We start from the raw sequence: 15,893 nt of genomic DNA, 5'->3' as shown, positions 1-15,893 counted from the left end.
CAGAAAGAAAGTACTTTCTTCTGAAACTCGTCAGTCTATTCTTGTTCTGAGAAATGAAGGCTATTCCATATGAGAAATTGACAAGAAACTGAACATCTCGTACAACGCTGAGTACTACTCCCTTCACAGAACAGCACACACGGGCTCTAACCAGAATAGAAAGAGGAGTGGGAGGCTCCAGTGCACAAGTACATTGTGTCTAGTCTGAGAAACAGACACCTCACAAGTCCTCAAATGGCAGCTTCATTAAGTAGTTCCCGCAAAACACCAGTCTCAACATCAACAGTGAAGAGGCGACTCCGGGATGCTGGCCTTCTAGGCAGAGTTCCTCTGTCCAGTGTCTGTGTTCTTTTGCCCATCTTAATCTAAGATATGTCTTTTTCTTTGCAACTTAGAACGTCAGCATCCCGGAGTCCCCTCTTGTCCCTGTTGGGGGCCACTTATCCTATGGCAGGATTATTGATGGGCAGAGCATGGGACAAAACACATGGTTTTATGGCGATTGATACACATACACACATACATACAGTATTGTCTAAGTTACAAGTCTTAAGTGTATTAGTTAATATATTTAGAAATTGTAGGCCTACTTTGAGAGGTCATACTATTACAGACTTTCAGTAAGTCTGATTTATAAAGCGCAGGTTATTGCCAACTTCAATGGCAAGCCTGCAACAACAATGTAAGGCTGGTCACTTGCCCCATCTAGTGTTCATCTGGTGTTCAGGATCTGCTTATGCTTCTGCTTCAAGGTATCTACCTACAGTCCTCTAACTCCACTCTGGACCTCGAAGCCAGTTCCACTGCTATTGTTCATTGTTCCTAATCAGGGACTGATTTAGACCTGGGACACCAGGTGGGTGCAATTAATTATCAGGTTGAACAGAAAGCCAGCAGGCTCCAAGACCTCGTAGTGTAAGAGTTGAATACTCCTGTCCTACGGTATACAAGAGAATCACATTCACCACAGTTTAGGCCTTCAATATATTAGCCATCGCAATGAATGGCGCTTGTCTTAGAGAGTTTGATCAACAATGATCTCATTTTCTTCTATACTTTATGTACATTAAGTAAGTTCATCCTCTATCTGTCATTTCTCATTAAACATGGAAGATGGTCATTTAAAGTAAGAACGTTTGAATCATGTCTACAAGTTGGCCTGATTCAATTATCTTCTGTGTTTGATTGCCCTTTATCTATGGCAGTTTATGTGATAAAGCATAAATCGGAAAGCCAATTTCAATACCACTGTACCAGTTTGTTAAAAATCTCTCTTAAGTGTCCAGAACAACAGAGCTTCCATGTAAAAAAAATAAAACTCTGCTAATGCGTATTGTCATCATTGATGTACGTCGATGCATTTCAGGGGAAAGTGGACAGGGCCTACATAACCATTTTACCCGGCACATTAAAGGATCGTTTTACATCCATGTTGCTGTAATATGAGAGGAAACTATTCTCTGCTCTAGGCAGGAAGTACATTCTCTACGAGCAATTTCGACCCCTTTTCTTCATTTTCAACTCAGAGAGCCTGCAGCAGTTTAGTGTCAACACTCCAAACCAACAAGACCTCCAAATGCATCTTTAATGAGTATTTCAGAGCGTCATAATGGCATGTCACTAATGCCCATCTGTTAATGATCTTCTTCTCCATCTTTTGCCGGCCCCGCCTTGAGGCTTTCTCCGTCTACGCCTTTGACAGTTCTTTGAATGATCTGGTTTAAACTCTTGTGGCATCTCCTTGCTTTCAATCCAAAATCTGACGGCTATTGTTCGTATTGAGGACACTTTTCTTGGCTTCAGTTATGCATAGAAGCAAGACTTTTCCCTTGAGGAAATCTGCGTCGGGTAGGCTGCGCTTCTCCTTTCCAAGTGTTCCTGTACATTTTCTTCCCTTTTGTTTGACTTCTAGGGACATAGCCTACTTTCTGATGTACTTGATGTGGAATATGCCCCATATCGCGAGTATACGAATATCCTATTTACTTTGTGTTTTGCTGCATGATCTGTGGCGGAACAAGGATGTTATTGACAGAGGCGCACAACCTGGCGCTGGAGCTGTCCATGGTGTTGAAGGAAGATGACCTGGGCGATAGAAGTGCTGTAGAACTATCATACAGAACTTGTCTTGAGGTCAAACGCTTATTGTATTTGGTTGATGTGTAGCCTAGGATGTATAATAGCATACTTGCTAAAACTGATGCATAGAATTCAAAATGTAACTTTTTGGTACATAAGTAGTAAATATATCGGTAATATGTTTGTTTTTTTAACGATGTTGAAAGATGATCTATTTTGATCGCACTGGTTAATGTTAACGGTAGTTCAAGTTTGAAAATGTAGCCTATAACCTACAGCTCCTTTTTCTGTTAAATATGTCGGCTATCGGCATACTCTGGAGCCTTGAGTGTTTCCAGAAACCGCCTTTTATTATTGTCTATTCCCTCTATGATTGTATAGATGCCTAATTGAGATGATTGGGTAATAGTCTATTTCTTTGTAATTGAAGTAACAGTTTCGTCCTCGTTTTTCTTTGTATTCTTTTTTAAATATGGTCTTCGGTGTCCGTGTGTGGCAGTGTATGCAGTAGAGCCTAATGTACAACGCTATTGATCTGTGAATCATATCAGATGTAAAGTTTGTGTACGGCAGCTTCAGATCTGGACTGTAGGTGGCGCCCATGTGGAGGCTTTGATTTCCGATGTGAAGCACAGAGAGGAAACAGAGGGAGGGGAGGCTGAGGAGAAGTACACTACTGCTGTTTCTGCAGGGAGTTGTTGTCAGTAGCCTTGTCAGTGAGAGGGGTGCTGTCTCCCTACAGACGTTTGATCTTGCAGTTGATGCAATAACAGGACATGACTCCTGTCCTGTCATAGCCTACTGTCTTGTCGTGAGAGAGGTTTTTTTTCGATCGCTTGTCATCCAAAATGGTAGCCTATCAGTTTCACAGAGCTGCGAGTGATTTATGATTTTACGTAGGCAAGTAAAATGTAGATGACTGTGTTCAGTTGCTCTCATGTTTATCCTCAACATCGCTGTCATCCTCATATTTTTCATTGTAAATAACCTATTTGGCCAGATCAACAGAAGTTGAAGTGCCCCTCAGTGCAAGGCAAACTGGCTGAGGCCACACTGCCATGGCAACGCGTTGGTGAAAAATGTGGGGGTGCGAGCTTCCTGTTGTTGCCAAACGCTCATCTCCTCGCCCTGCTCTAAGGACAGACAGACAGGATGTGGAATATTGTTGATGGATCAGTCTCTGCTCGAGTCTAATTGATTCCATCACCCAGTGTTGTTGTTTTCTGCCAGTGGTTGCATTCAGGGTTTTCTTCACCTGACCAACTGTGTCGGGGGCAGGGTTATAGCCCAATCCATCTCCAACTTTGTCAGGGCTTTGCCGACACTCCAAGTCATTGGTCACTGCATCTCGCACTTGAGCACCATGGTCATGTTTGTTTGGGTCTCTTCCACACAGTCCTGCCTGGCTAGTGGAGCAGGTGGTGGTAGGCAAAATCTCAAGGCACTAAAGTCAGTGTTGTTGTCCAAGGTACTGCAGTGGAGCTTGCTTGCACTTGCAGGTCCCGTTCTTATCTCATACACATAGTTTAAAGTGCTATAATTATAGCAGGAACCATTGTTAATTGCACAATTACTGACCACAATGACTGACCACAACCACACAACTATTGACCACAACCACACAACTACTGACCATAACTGACCACAACCACACAACTACTAACCACAACTACTGACCATAACTGGCCACAACTACTGACCACAACTATTGACCGCAACCACACAACTACTGAACCACACATCTACTGAACCACAAGCACACATCTACTGACCACAAGCACACAACTAATGACCACAACTACAGACCACAACTACTGACCAGAAACACACAGCTACTGACCACAAACAAAAAACGACTGACCTCTCAACTACTGACCACAACTATTGAACCACTCAACTACACAACCACACAACTACTGACAACACAACTACTGAACCACAACCTACTGAACCAAACAAAAAACTACTGACCACACAGCTACTAACCACAGCTACTGACCACAACCACACAGATACTGACCACAACTACTGACTACAACGACTGACCACAACCACGCAACTAATGACCACAATTACTGACCAGAAACACACAATTACTGACCAAAAACACACAACTACTGAATCCACACAACTACTGACCACACAACTACTGACTACAACTACTGACCACATCCTACTGAACCAAACAACTACTGACCACAACCACACAACTATTGACCATAACTACTAAAGCACACAACTACTGACTACACAACTACTGAACCACACAACTACTGAACCACAACCACACAGCTACTGACCACAACTACTAAAGCACACAACTACTGACTACACAACTACTGAACCACACAACTACTGAACCACACAACTACTGAACCACAACCACACAGCTACTGACCACAACCACACAACTACTGGCCACAAACACACAACTACTTACCACAACCACACAACTACTGACGACAACCACTGACCATAACTGACCACAACTACTGACCACAACCACACAGCTACTAACCACACAACTGCTAACCACAACTACTGACCATAACTGGCCACAACTACTGACCACAACCACACAACTACTGACCACAACTACTGAACCACAACTACTGAACCACACAAATACTGAACCACACAAATACTGACCACACAACTACTGAACCACAAGCACACATCTACTGACCACAAGCACACAACTAATGACCACAACGACTGACCACAACTACAGACCACAACTACTGACCAGAAACACACAGCTACTAACCACAAACAAAAAACTACTGACCTCTCAACTACTGACCACAACTATTGAACCACTCAACTACACAACCACACAACTACTGACCACACAACTACTGAACCACAACCTACTGAACCAAACAAATACTGACCACAACCACTCAACTACTGAACCACACAACTACTGACCACACAACTACTGAACCACAACCACACAGCTACTAACCACAAAACGACTGACCACAAACAAAAAACTACTGACCACACAGCTACTAACCACAACGACTGACCACAGCTACTGACCACAACGACTGACCACAACCACACAGATACTGACCACAACTACTGACCACAATTACTGACCAGAAACACACAACCACTGACCACAAACACAACTGCTGAACCACACAACTACTGACCACAACCACTGACCACAAACTACTGAACCACAACCTACTGACCACAACCACTGACCATAACTGACCACAACCAAAAAACTACTGACCACACAGCTACTAACCACAACGACACCACTACTGACCACAACCACAACTACTGACACACTACTGACCACAAACACACAACTACTGACCACAACCACACAACTACTGACCACAACCACTGACCATAACTGACCACAACTACTGACCACAACCACACAGCTACTAACCACACAACTGCTAACCACAAGTACTGACCATAACTGGCCACAACTACTGACCACAACTACTGAACCACACAACTACTGACCACAACTACTGAACCACACAAATACTGAACCACACAAATACTGACCACACAACTACTGAACCACAAGCACACATCTACTGACCACAAGCACACAACTAATGACCACAACTACAGACCACAACTACTGACCAGAAACACACAGCTACTGACCACAAACAAAAAACAACTGACCTCTCAACTACTGACCACAACTATTGAACGACTCAACTACACAGGCATACAACTACTGACCACACAACTACTAAACCACAACCTAACGAACCAAACAAATACTGGCCACAACCACTCAACTACTGACAACAACTACTGAACCACACAACTACTGACCACACAACTACTGAACCACAACCACACAGCTACTGACCACAACCACAAAACGACTGACCACAAACAAAAAACTACTGACCACACAGCTACTAACCACAACGACTGACCACAGCTACTGACCACAACCACACAGATACTGACCACAACTACTGACTACAATGACTGAACACAACCACACAACTAATGACCACAACTACTGACCACAATTACTGACCAGAACTATTGAATCCACACAACTACTGACCACACAACTACTGACCACATCCTACTGAATCAAACAACTACTGACCACAACCACACAACTATTGACCGCAATTACTAAAGCACACAACTACTGAAGCACACAACTACTGACTACACAACTACTGAACCACAACCACACAGCTACTGACCACAACTACTAAAGCACACAACTACTGACTACACAACTACTGAACCACACAACTACTGACCACAAACACACAACTACTGACCACAAACACACAACTACTGACTACAACTACTGACCACAACCACAAAACTACTGCCCACAACTACAGACCACAACCTAAAAAGGACTGACCACAACTACTGACCACTACATACCACAACCACACAACTACTGACCACAATACAACGACTGACCAAAAAACAAATGACCATAACTACTGACCACAACTACTGACCACAACTATTGACCACGGCCACACAACTACTGACCACAACTACTGAGACAAACAACTAATGTCCACAACAACTGAGCACAACTACCCAACTACTGACCACAACCACACAACTACTGACCACAACCACACAACTGCTGACCACACAACAACTGAACCACACTATTGACCACAATTACTGACCACAACAACACAATTACTGACCACTACTACTGCTCTGGTTTGTACTAGCTCTGGTCCAGCTTTGGTCCTGGGCATAGCTAGCTAGCTCTGGTTCGCATTAGCAAGGGTCTAGCTTTGGTCCGCACCACAAATTATTACTTAATGTGCATACATTTACATATAATACCCACCAACAATAATTTAAACTCTTGAAACGTTCAAGCTAGAGACACTAAACTAACTTTAATTTGTTCAGGCTATCCTAACTGCCAATTCTTTAAAATCTTTACCAACATTAACTATATATATTTGCATCGATTTGCAGAAAATAACTGACCAACAGTAACTTTTAAACCTTAAGAGCTAGAGATACCAAACCAATTTTCTCAGGTTAAGGCTATTCTAACTTTAAATTCTAAAATAACTTGTATCAACTGTAACTATATAAATGTGCATAAAATAACCCACCAAGGGTAACTCTTGAATCTTTTAAGAGACACCAAAACAATGTTCACATGTTCAGGCATTCCTATCCAATCAATCAATCAGCCAGTCAGCCAATCAATCAATATAACCCGTCTCTACCATTACTACTGCAGTCACTACCACTACTATAACTTATTTCAAAACAAGAAGTACTTGAAACAATCTATCAATACACCAAATTGTCTTCAGAAAATGTACTTTTGTAGTTGTATATTGACAATGCATGATAAGGCAGCAGTGTTTTGTATTAATTAGGGTGGACTATGTGATTTACTGCAAGTGATATCATTTCATCTGAAAAATATATATGAATCTTTTGTATGACAACTTTTTTAATGAATCTTTCGTATGTTTAATGGTTAGGCGTAATTGGCATACTCATTGAATGGTTATTGAATAAATGAAGGGACAGAGTGAGAGAGGGTACCAGAATCTTACGCCCCCACGCTAGTTCCGCGCCTGGGTAGTATGCTCCCTCAGAGCACAGCAGTATAGCTGAGACTGTACCATGCACTAGGGTCTGATTCTGCATTTGAATGAAGAGCTTTATTTCATTAACTATTGTCACCACGCTTGAACAAGAGAGGAAAAACTAACGGAATCTCCATAATAACTAGTCTCTCTCACCTCACCTGTCGCTACATATTAAACAGGTTTAGTACCAGCAGGGTTTTGCCAGTGACGACGGAGATTAGCCTACCAAAAAGAGAAGAGAAAAAACATCAGCATTGGAATGTTTCTCTCTGTGTTCTCTAACAGGTGTTTTTCTGCCTGCGCATTTAGCGCTGTTCAAGACCACCTGCCTCTGCGCCACTCTTGATGTGCACGGTCCATGCTTTTGTGAGATGGTTCAAACCGGCTTTTTAGGGGAACAGTGCTGCGCGTATTTAGTTATGATGCTGAGGAAATGACACAGTTGGAGGATCAATACCTCGCGCTCTGGTAAACTATATGTGCTGCATGAGAGTGGAACTTGTTTTTTTTTCCGGAGATAAGATGCACCATTACCAAGCTACCCCCAACAAAACCATCAGAAAAATTATACATTTACAGAACATATAATTGCCAGCATTTTGAAGAAGAGTGGAGGTACTTTTTTATGCAAAGACTGCATTTTTTTTTATGCAGAATGTCATGTTTTTTGCACAATTAACGAATAATAACTGCGCTTTGCATTTGAGGACTATTTGGATGACCACTGCGCCTTGAGTAAGATTTTAAAGTAGAAGTCCTACGGTCGGGAGGAAGAGGTGAAACATTTTTTTTATAGTGTGGAAGTTTCCTCGGGAAACCCGTCAAACTGGCCATGGCTGCAGCGATAGCCAGCTCCCTTATTCGGCAGAAAAGGCAGGCGAGGGAGCGGGAGAAATCTAATGCCTGCCGCTGCGTTAGCAGCCCGAATAAGACAAAGCAATGCGAGAACAAACCCAGTCGGTTGTCTATGTTCTCTCGGGTCAAACTCTTCGGCTCCAAGAAGAGGAGACGGAGGCGACCAGGTCTGGTTTGGATATACTTTCATTAGACCATCACAATCAAAATCCATATGTTTGATTATTGTTGCCATTTCTTTGTTTCATCACTTTCACCAACTCTGCTCTGTGCACCAAATATTAGGGGAACTGGGCAAACGAAGTGGCTATATAGGATAACAGTACAATTATTAGATTATATATATATATATATATAAACCTTTAGAGCCCAGCAAAGACAGTGAGTAAGTATCCTATAGATATGTGTTTTTGTTCATTTAGTTGGATTTATGACAGTTCAGACTGTACTTAACGACCTAAGGCAGGATTCCCCAACTGGAGGCCTGCCGCCACTGATTTTAATTGGCCCCCCAAGTTTTCTAGTCTTTTTTAAAATTGTTGGACATAATTATTTTAAACCTTGCATACATTTGTATAGGATCACATGTCTCTCTATTATGTGTGGGAATCATTTTGAACAGATTTCCAAAATTAAAATCACTTGGAGCTGATTTGCTGGTGTTTTTACAGTCTTTTATGTATTAGTAAAATATTATATCCTGTTTGGGCTTCTTGCCGTCAATTTGCAGTCTACAAATTATATGTAATTATGTTCCGGACCCCTGACCATCCGCTCAAGAAACAACCGGCCTGTGGCTGAATCTAGTTGATGATCCCTGACCTAAAGGATATGCTATATTGGTGTTTCATACCTCAATGTCTGCTCATGTAATCCCAGGTGGACCAGGACAATGGAGCCAGCTAAGCAGGTTTAATGCATAACAAAAGCCCACTGGGTTTGTGGTCTATACATATCATTACCATTCTTCTGTCTATTGTGATGAATCCACAATGAGCAAGCTTCAAAAAGCCTCTAAAAGGCAATGCAGATATATTGCTTTGAAGTACTATAATGGGACACAGGGTGTACAGTAAACACCCAGCATTTGAAGTTTAACACATTTTCATTTTCTATTTTGGGATTTTAAAACGGGGGGGGGGATCCAGGGACATTTCCTGTACAGCCAATGCAGTATAGTGGATGTACTTCAAAGCAGTGCTCTAACCGAAAACAGATAAGGAATCCCAAGGGAGCTCTAAGAGTCCCTGAGTGGCCCATGCAGTCTATTTCTCAGAGGCCCGATTAATATAGTAATGAAGGCTTAGCACCCACTGCAGCTTACAGGACCTAGCCACAGCCAGGGAGCCACGCTATAGTCAGACAAACCTCAGTCTGCGTTTGACCATTAGCTCCTAACATCTCCTAACATTAGCTGGGCTTTTGATCATGGGGCTCCTAACATCTCCTAACATTAGCCATGCTAGATCCCAGCACTACCATATGGCTGGTTCTCTGTGATGTTTACATGGCTACTTGAACCTGCCTCCTGGTTAATGAGCACCGTCGAGGTTTGTTGAGCGTGACTCAGCCCTGTACTTTCAGACCTAAACGAGCTCCAGTTAATTCCTCTCCCATCAAGTTCACAGGCTGTTTTCTAAGTGCATTAGGGAGGTGGGAGTGGAGGAGAGTGCATCGCTACGGAGCCGGGGCTAAGCTACCCTGCAGTGTTTCATCAGAACTGGACACACACCATGATACCAGCCAGTACCTATCTATCATCACCCCTCATCCCCACCCTGAGGTGGGATGGGAAGTCGGAAAGGGACGAGGACAGGCAGTGTGTGGCTTACGTAACACATGTGGAGCCTCAGCGGCAGCAGAGAGGTTTTAGCGTGTTTGGGTGTGAGAGGAGGTCCCTGAGCATGTCTCCTGGTAGAAAAAGCAGCGCACTGAATTCACCTTATGGTGCCTTTCCCTGTCTCCGATACATACTATACCTTTGTGGATGTGTGTTTTGGAGGCAGCATGGGAATTTTCAAATAAATAAGTCTTCTAAGCATTCTCCTCCTCCAATCCCCATATATGCATTCAATGCTAACATTGAAGAATATGCCTTATTACATGAAACCAGATGGCTACAGTACACAGCATCACACATAAGATTACTTAGGGAAAATAGACTGACATTTTGGTGAAAAACCCCGCCTTTGAAAAGGACGTCAGCCTCCTCCTGTATTGGCCTTGAAAGGTTCAGATAATAGCGAGCTAGCGGTGCTAAAAAATAGTCAAAGCATGTGTATCGGCCAGGCGGTAACCTTTGTGAGGGTAGAAATGGCAGGGTTGAAAGGTAAGGTAGGTGAAAGGGAGGGTGAAATGTGTGGTAAACCACAGTAAAGGACACTCCTCTAGGGACAGGGACATGGAAAAAGGACAGCTCTTCGTAAACCACGACACACCAAAATGTCAAGATTGTGTAATCATTAACACGGCCAGTTCCAGGTTTATTAACTAATGATATTGGTAATCCAATTGGCTAGTAGAATTTGTACTTTTTAAGAGTGTGCTCTATGTTGTCCAGGAACATTAACTTCGATGGCATAGACCAGGGGTACCAAGACTTTAGTTACATAGGATCTACTTTCTAACGCGGATGATTTGTACTGCATGCTGTCAGCAAGCTTTGCATAGTCTGGGTTATATCTACTGATTGCTAGCCTCAAGCAGGTGTCCAGGTGATCATCTGTTAGAGTGGACCGGTATTTTGACTTGATGAGTCCATTGATGCGTCCAGTCATGGCTGGTGCTCCGTCTGTAGTTATGGACACAAGTTTGTAAATGAGTAACTGAGTGCTATTAATAAAGTCCTTGAATGCCACAAAAATGTCCTCCCCTCAAGTTTTTCCTTTCAGCGATGTGATTTTGAGCAGCTCCTCTTTGGCAGTCATATCTTCAAACACCATCCTGATGAAAATGCACAACTGAGATGGTTTCGATCACGTCTGTCGACTCGTCAAATCGAAGTGAAAAGAACATGCGCTCGTTTGTCTTTTTTAAGATGCTCCCTCAAATCCTCATCCATCATTTCACAGCGCTGTATAACAGTATTTTTGGATAGCTGAGCATCCTTAATAGCAGAAATGATTTCTGATTTATTTTTAAATCATCAAACAATGATTCTGCTGCATTTAAAAAGGTCTATTTTACTATTTCGGTTTCTTGTGCTTTGCTAGTATGCGACTCATCCGGAATGACGCAGTTGTGGCTGCATTTGATTTTGATTTGGGCCTTCGATCGATTGCTGGGCAGCTAGTTGAGACTTCAACTCTTTTACTTTTCTCATATGTAGTTCACTTTTAGCTGGAAAGTCACTTTCATATTTCTTGTGAACCGTTTTGAAATGCCTCTCGACATTTCCCTTCTAAGCAAGAGCTACGTTTGAATGGCAGATCGGACACACACATTTTGAATTTGTTGTGGTGAAAAAATTATCTTCCTCCCACTCACTGTGAAAGTGGTAGATTTTCGGTTTCTTGCTGCTTGGTCCAGCACTCATACTGTATTAAAAACGGTCACCGCAACTTCATAGAAAAAAAAGTTGTAAAAAAACAACTACCACTGGAACAACAAAAATATTCTGTTACAGGTCTGTTACAGGTCTCGCAGGCGTGGAAATGTAAACGTACTAACTTCAGACGGTTGCTATGGTAGCGACAGTTGGGGAAAAAACATCTAGCAACTATAGTGCCGCGGGTTCGTCCAATTTTATGTCAATCAAGCAGTTTTTAAAAATATTTTAATAAGTAATATTCGAGAAAGAAGCTAACCAGTAAGCAAAACATACAGTGCATCAGAACTGTGGACCTCATTCTTTTTAAGCAGACTTGATGGTAATGCTGTGAATTGCCAAAATATATATTTTTAGTGGAAACCTTTTGAGAACTTTTATGCAGTCTACTAGAAAGAAGTTTGCGGTCGAGGATCCTCGTCCTGGGCACCAATGGCATAGATGGACGGAAATTATTTTCCATTACACCAGAAAATAAAGATGCATACCCCAATTCTTAAAACATGGCATTTTTGCTAGGGAACACACAAACATCATATAGACAGTTGACATCTAAGCAGTGCTTATCCTAGATCATTATTTACTCTAACTCTTAAGCACATATTCTTATTTTAATCCTCTCCGGTGTAGCCACATGCCCCTTTGGAATAAACCCAGACTTCCTTTGTAGTCTCTCTAGTCAGGAACTGTTTGCTCATACACCAGTATCCATGGCTAGAACTTATAGATGTCAGCAGGGATGTGTTTGCACTGGTCTCTTGAGCCTTTGGAGAGCTGAGAATGTGGCTATGCTGGGTCTATTGGGAGCAGAACTGGGGGACTGGTTAGTTACTGTAGCATCTTGATAACAGAACTTACATCAGCATCTTAATAACAGAATTTACATCAGCATCTTGATAGCTGAATTTACATCAGCATCTTGATAACAGAATTTACATCAGCATCTTGATACCAGAATTTACATCAGCATCTTGATAACAGAACTTAGATCAGCATCTTGATAACAGAATTAACGTCAGCATCTTGATGCAACTTTGATGCAAAATCAGAGCCTGTTTCCAATCTCACACTACCCCTCTCTTCCCCTCCCTATTTTCCCTCCCTCTCTCTCTCCTCCCCTCAGAACCCCAGTTGAAGGGGATCGTGACGAAGCTGTACAGTCGACAGGGCTTCCACCTGCAGCTGCAAGCAGATGGCACCATTGACGGGACGAAGGAGGAGGACAATGGCTACAGTAAGTCTCCTCTCCTCCGTGCCACCAGGGATGTGTATTCATTAGGGCACACCATAGCAAAACATTTAGCAACGCAAACTGAAAAACAAGCATTTCTTATTGGACAAGTTCATGTTGTCCCTTCCTTTTATTATTTTTTTGGTGGTGTCAAATTTAATACAACCCTATCAATCTAACTAGCCCATCTTCTCACCATCCTGTTTCTCTGTACATATAAACACTGTCAACGGGAAGTTACTGTGCATCAACACACAGTAAAGAGTGCTACGACACAATACATCAAGGAGACACTTCCTTGCTGATTCAGTTTCAAAGAAGAAGCACAGCTTTGATCTGTACACTCTGCATACTGTACTAAGTCGTTGCTGACATTCTTTCTAGCTCGGATCACATTTGAGATCTCTCCATTGCTACAGATATTTACTGCGTATCTCCTCGATCGCTCATACAGATAGACTTGTTTAGTTCAGTCTATTTGTATCCCTAATCGGAATTAGAAATCCTTAGGCTTTCCAAAGCCTTTGAGATTTCAACTGAACAATAGACAAGAAAGTGGTTGATGGCAATAATATGGAGCATTAGATTGTGTTAAGGCAGACTGATAGTATTATGGCCTCAGTACAGTTGATTGGCTTTTTTAATCTCTTACATACCTCCTTTAGTAACAGCAGGTTTTCTGTAATCCACACAGTATTGATAATTCACTATCATTAATCCCGCTGCTCAGGGTGCCCTGATTTTCTATGGGCAGATTAAAGTAGAGATTGATAGCTTAAAAAAACAGCATGCATTCAACAGGCCCAAACACAATCCAATGCAAGTGGATAGATATAAATTAGATAGACAGACTGATGGATGTTTGAGGGCTCTGCGCATGGAATCCCTTTGTTTTCTGTGCAGGCTGTTAGAGATGCACTCATCCTGATTGCCACACAGTGACTATTGACTGACAGCTGCTCATGCTCTGTTATGCCAGGACTGTTATTGCTGGCAACAGTATTAGATTTCCAATACTTTTATGTCATTAGGTAGGTCTCCATCCAATTGGTGACATATATCCATGTGAATATTCTCAAATCTGCATAAAAACGATCGAAACTGCATAAAAACAATAAAATCTGCATAAAAACAATACATCTGCACAGTAAACAAGAGGTGTGTTTCCATCAAATGAATTTGTTATGGATTAAAGGTTGTGCGTGATGTTTTAGTGCACGTAAAAATAATTTGTGCTGTTAAATTCCCATGTACCAAATAAAAAATTTATGTCAAATGGGTTTCCATCGCATTTTTAACTCTATTGGTTGTTTTGTCAATAAGAAATGTGCCTACTCTGGTCCTGGCATGTGCACTCTAGCCAACAGCTCTCAGATACAGTGATGAGATTATTATGGAGAATGGCAAGATAATTTTTATTTGTCAATCTGCAGCCAGGCATGGATCATCATGTCACCAGAACAAGACCCTCAATATTTATTGGAAAGGAGCATCAAGCTCATCGCCATGCACTTTCACCACCCTGTGAAGTTCATCCTAATTTATCTGTGGCCTAATAAACTGCATGCTTTCCCGAGTCGTCATGGGAGGACCGACCACACAACATATAATCGCTTCACTCTAAGTTTACGTCATAGGATGGTTATTATATCAATATTTGCGCGTAAAGCAATTTCCACCGCCATTTCTCACATAACTTTTACAGAAACAAAAAGATCCCACCTTGTCTTGCGTATTTTGCTTTGACATTTGGAAAGTTTCCCGACAAATTTGCTGTTTGAAAGGTTGGATGGAAACCATAGAAAGGTTGGATGGAAACTTGGTTATTATGACACTTCTCCGTACAAAAACAAACATTAAGAGGTCACTAGCTATGTTTCTATTAACTTGTCCAGAGATTTTTTTGTCGATATTTAGAAAGTTTGCACAGAACAAATATATCAGACAATTTCCCGCTATGGTGTGTTTCCATCTAACAATCTTGTGTCGATAAAAACAGATGGACATAACGACATCACACTTTTAAAAAAATGTAAATCTCAAAAACGTACAGTGTCGAATAAAAATGTAGTGGTTGAAGTGTTTCCATTAACCAATTATCCAAATTTGCATTAATAAATAGGTTACAGCCTGTACGCCCTCCCACCTATCGCTGTCATGTCTCAAGTAGCCCGCAAAAGCCTGCAGAAAAATTGGCTGGTGAAACTTGTATCCAGCCAACCAGAAAAACAAGGCGAAACAATTCAGCCATTCTTGAAAGTCAGGAAAGGCACCCTGGAAGGAAACATTATCAATAAATTGAAGAAAAAAAACGCAGTTTCGATTATAATTTTGTCGCAATAAAGAAAGCTTGACAAAATAAAAATCCATCCCTGTCAAACGGATTTTAAAAAATGTTTTCGATCTTTAGATAATGTCTCCTATATCTGCCGTTACCATTACACGTGTTGCAACGCTTTTTGGGCGACGTTGCTTTTGTCAAGTAAACCTGGGTCAATTGAAACCTGCCTACTGACAGCTGTTGTTATAGGAACACAGTCCTACCCTGTCTTGATAACCGCTCTACCAGAGTTGCCTT

General features: G+C 41.8%; 1 protein-coding gene across 5 annotated transcripts in view; it reads left to right on the top strand.

The window, feature by feature from the left end:
• fgf13a (fibroblast growth factor 13a) overlaps nucleotides 1–15,893 on the top strand; it is a 188,320-nt gene that overhangs the window by 141,543 nt on the left and 30,884 nt on the right. For 3 of the 5 annotated variants that reach the window (XM_042303062.1, XM_042303061.1, XM_024382809.2), the window contains one exon: nucleotides 13,208–13,318. In XM_042303062.1, the coding sequence (XP_042158996.1) occupies nucleotides 13,208–13,318 (111 nt within the window). Of the gene's footprint in view, nucleotides 1–1,720; nucleotides 1,849–7,696; nucleotides 8,705–13,207; nucleotides 13,319–15,893 lie in introns of those variants that run through there. The other 2 variants (XM_024382811.2, XM_024382808.2) reach the window with 2 other exon arrangements.

The sequence above is a fragment of the Oncorhynchus tshawytscha genome, linkage group LG21, assembly GCF_018296145.1.
Source record: "Oncorhynchus tshawytscha isolate Ot180627B linkage group LG21, Otsh_v2.0, whole genome shotgun sequence".
Classification (NCBI taxonomy): domain Eukaryota; kingdom Metazoa; phylum Chordata; class Actinopteri; order Salmoniformes; family Salmonidae; genus Oncorhynchus; species Oncorhynchus tshawytscha.
Note: the sequence above shows the minus strand (reverse complement) of the source record. Positions and strands in the feature narration are given on the sequence as shown.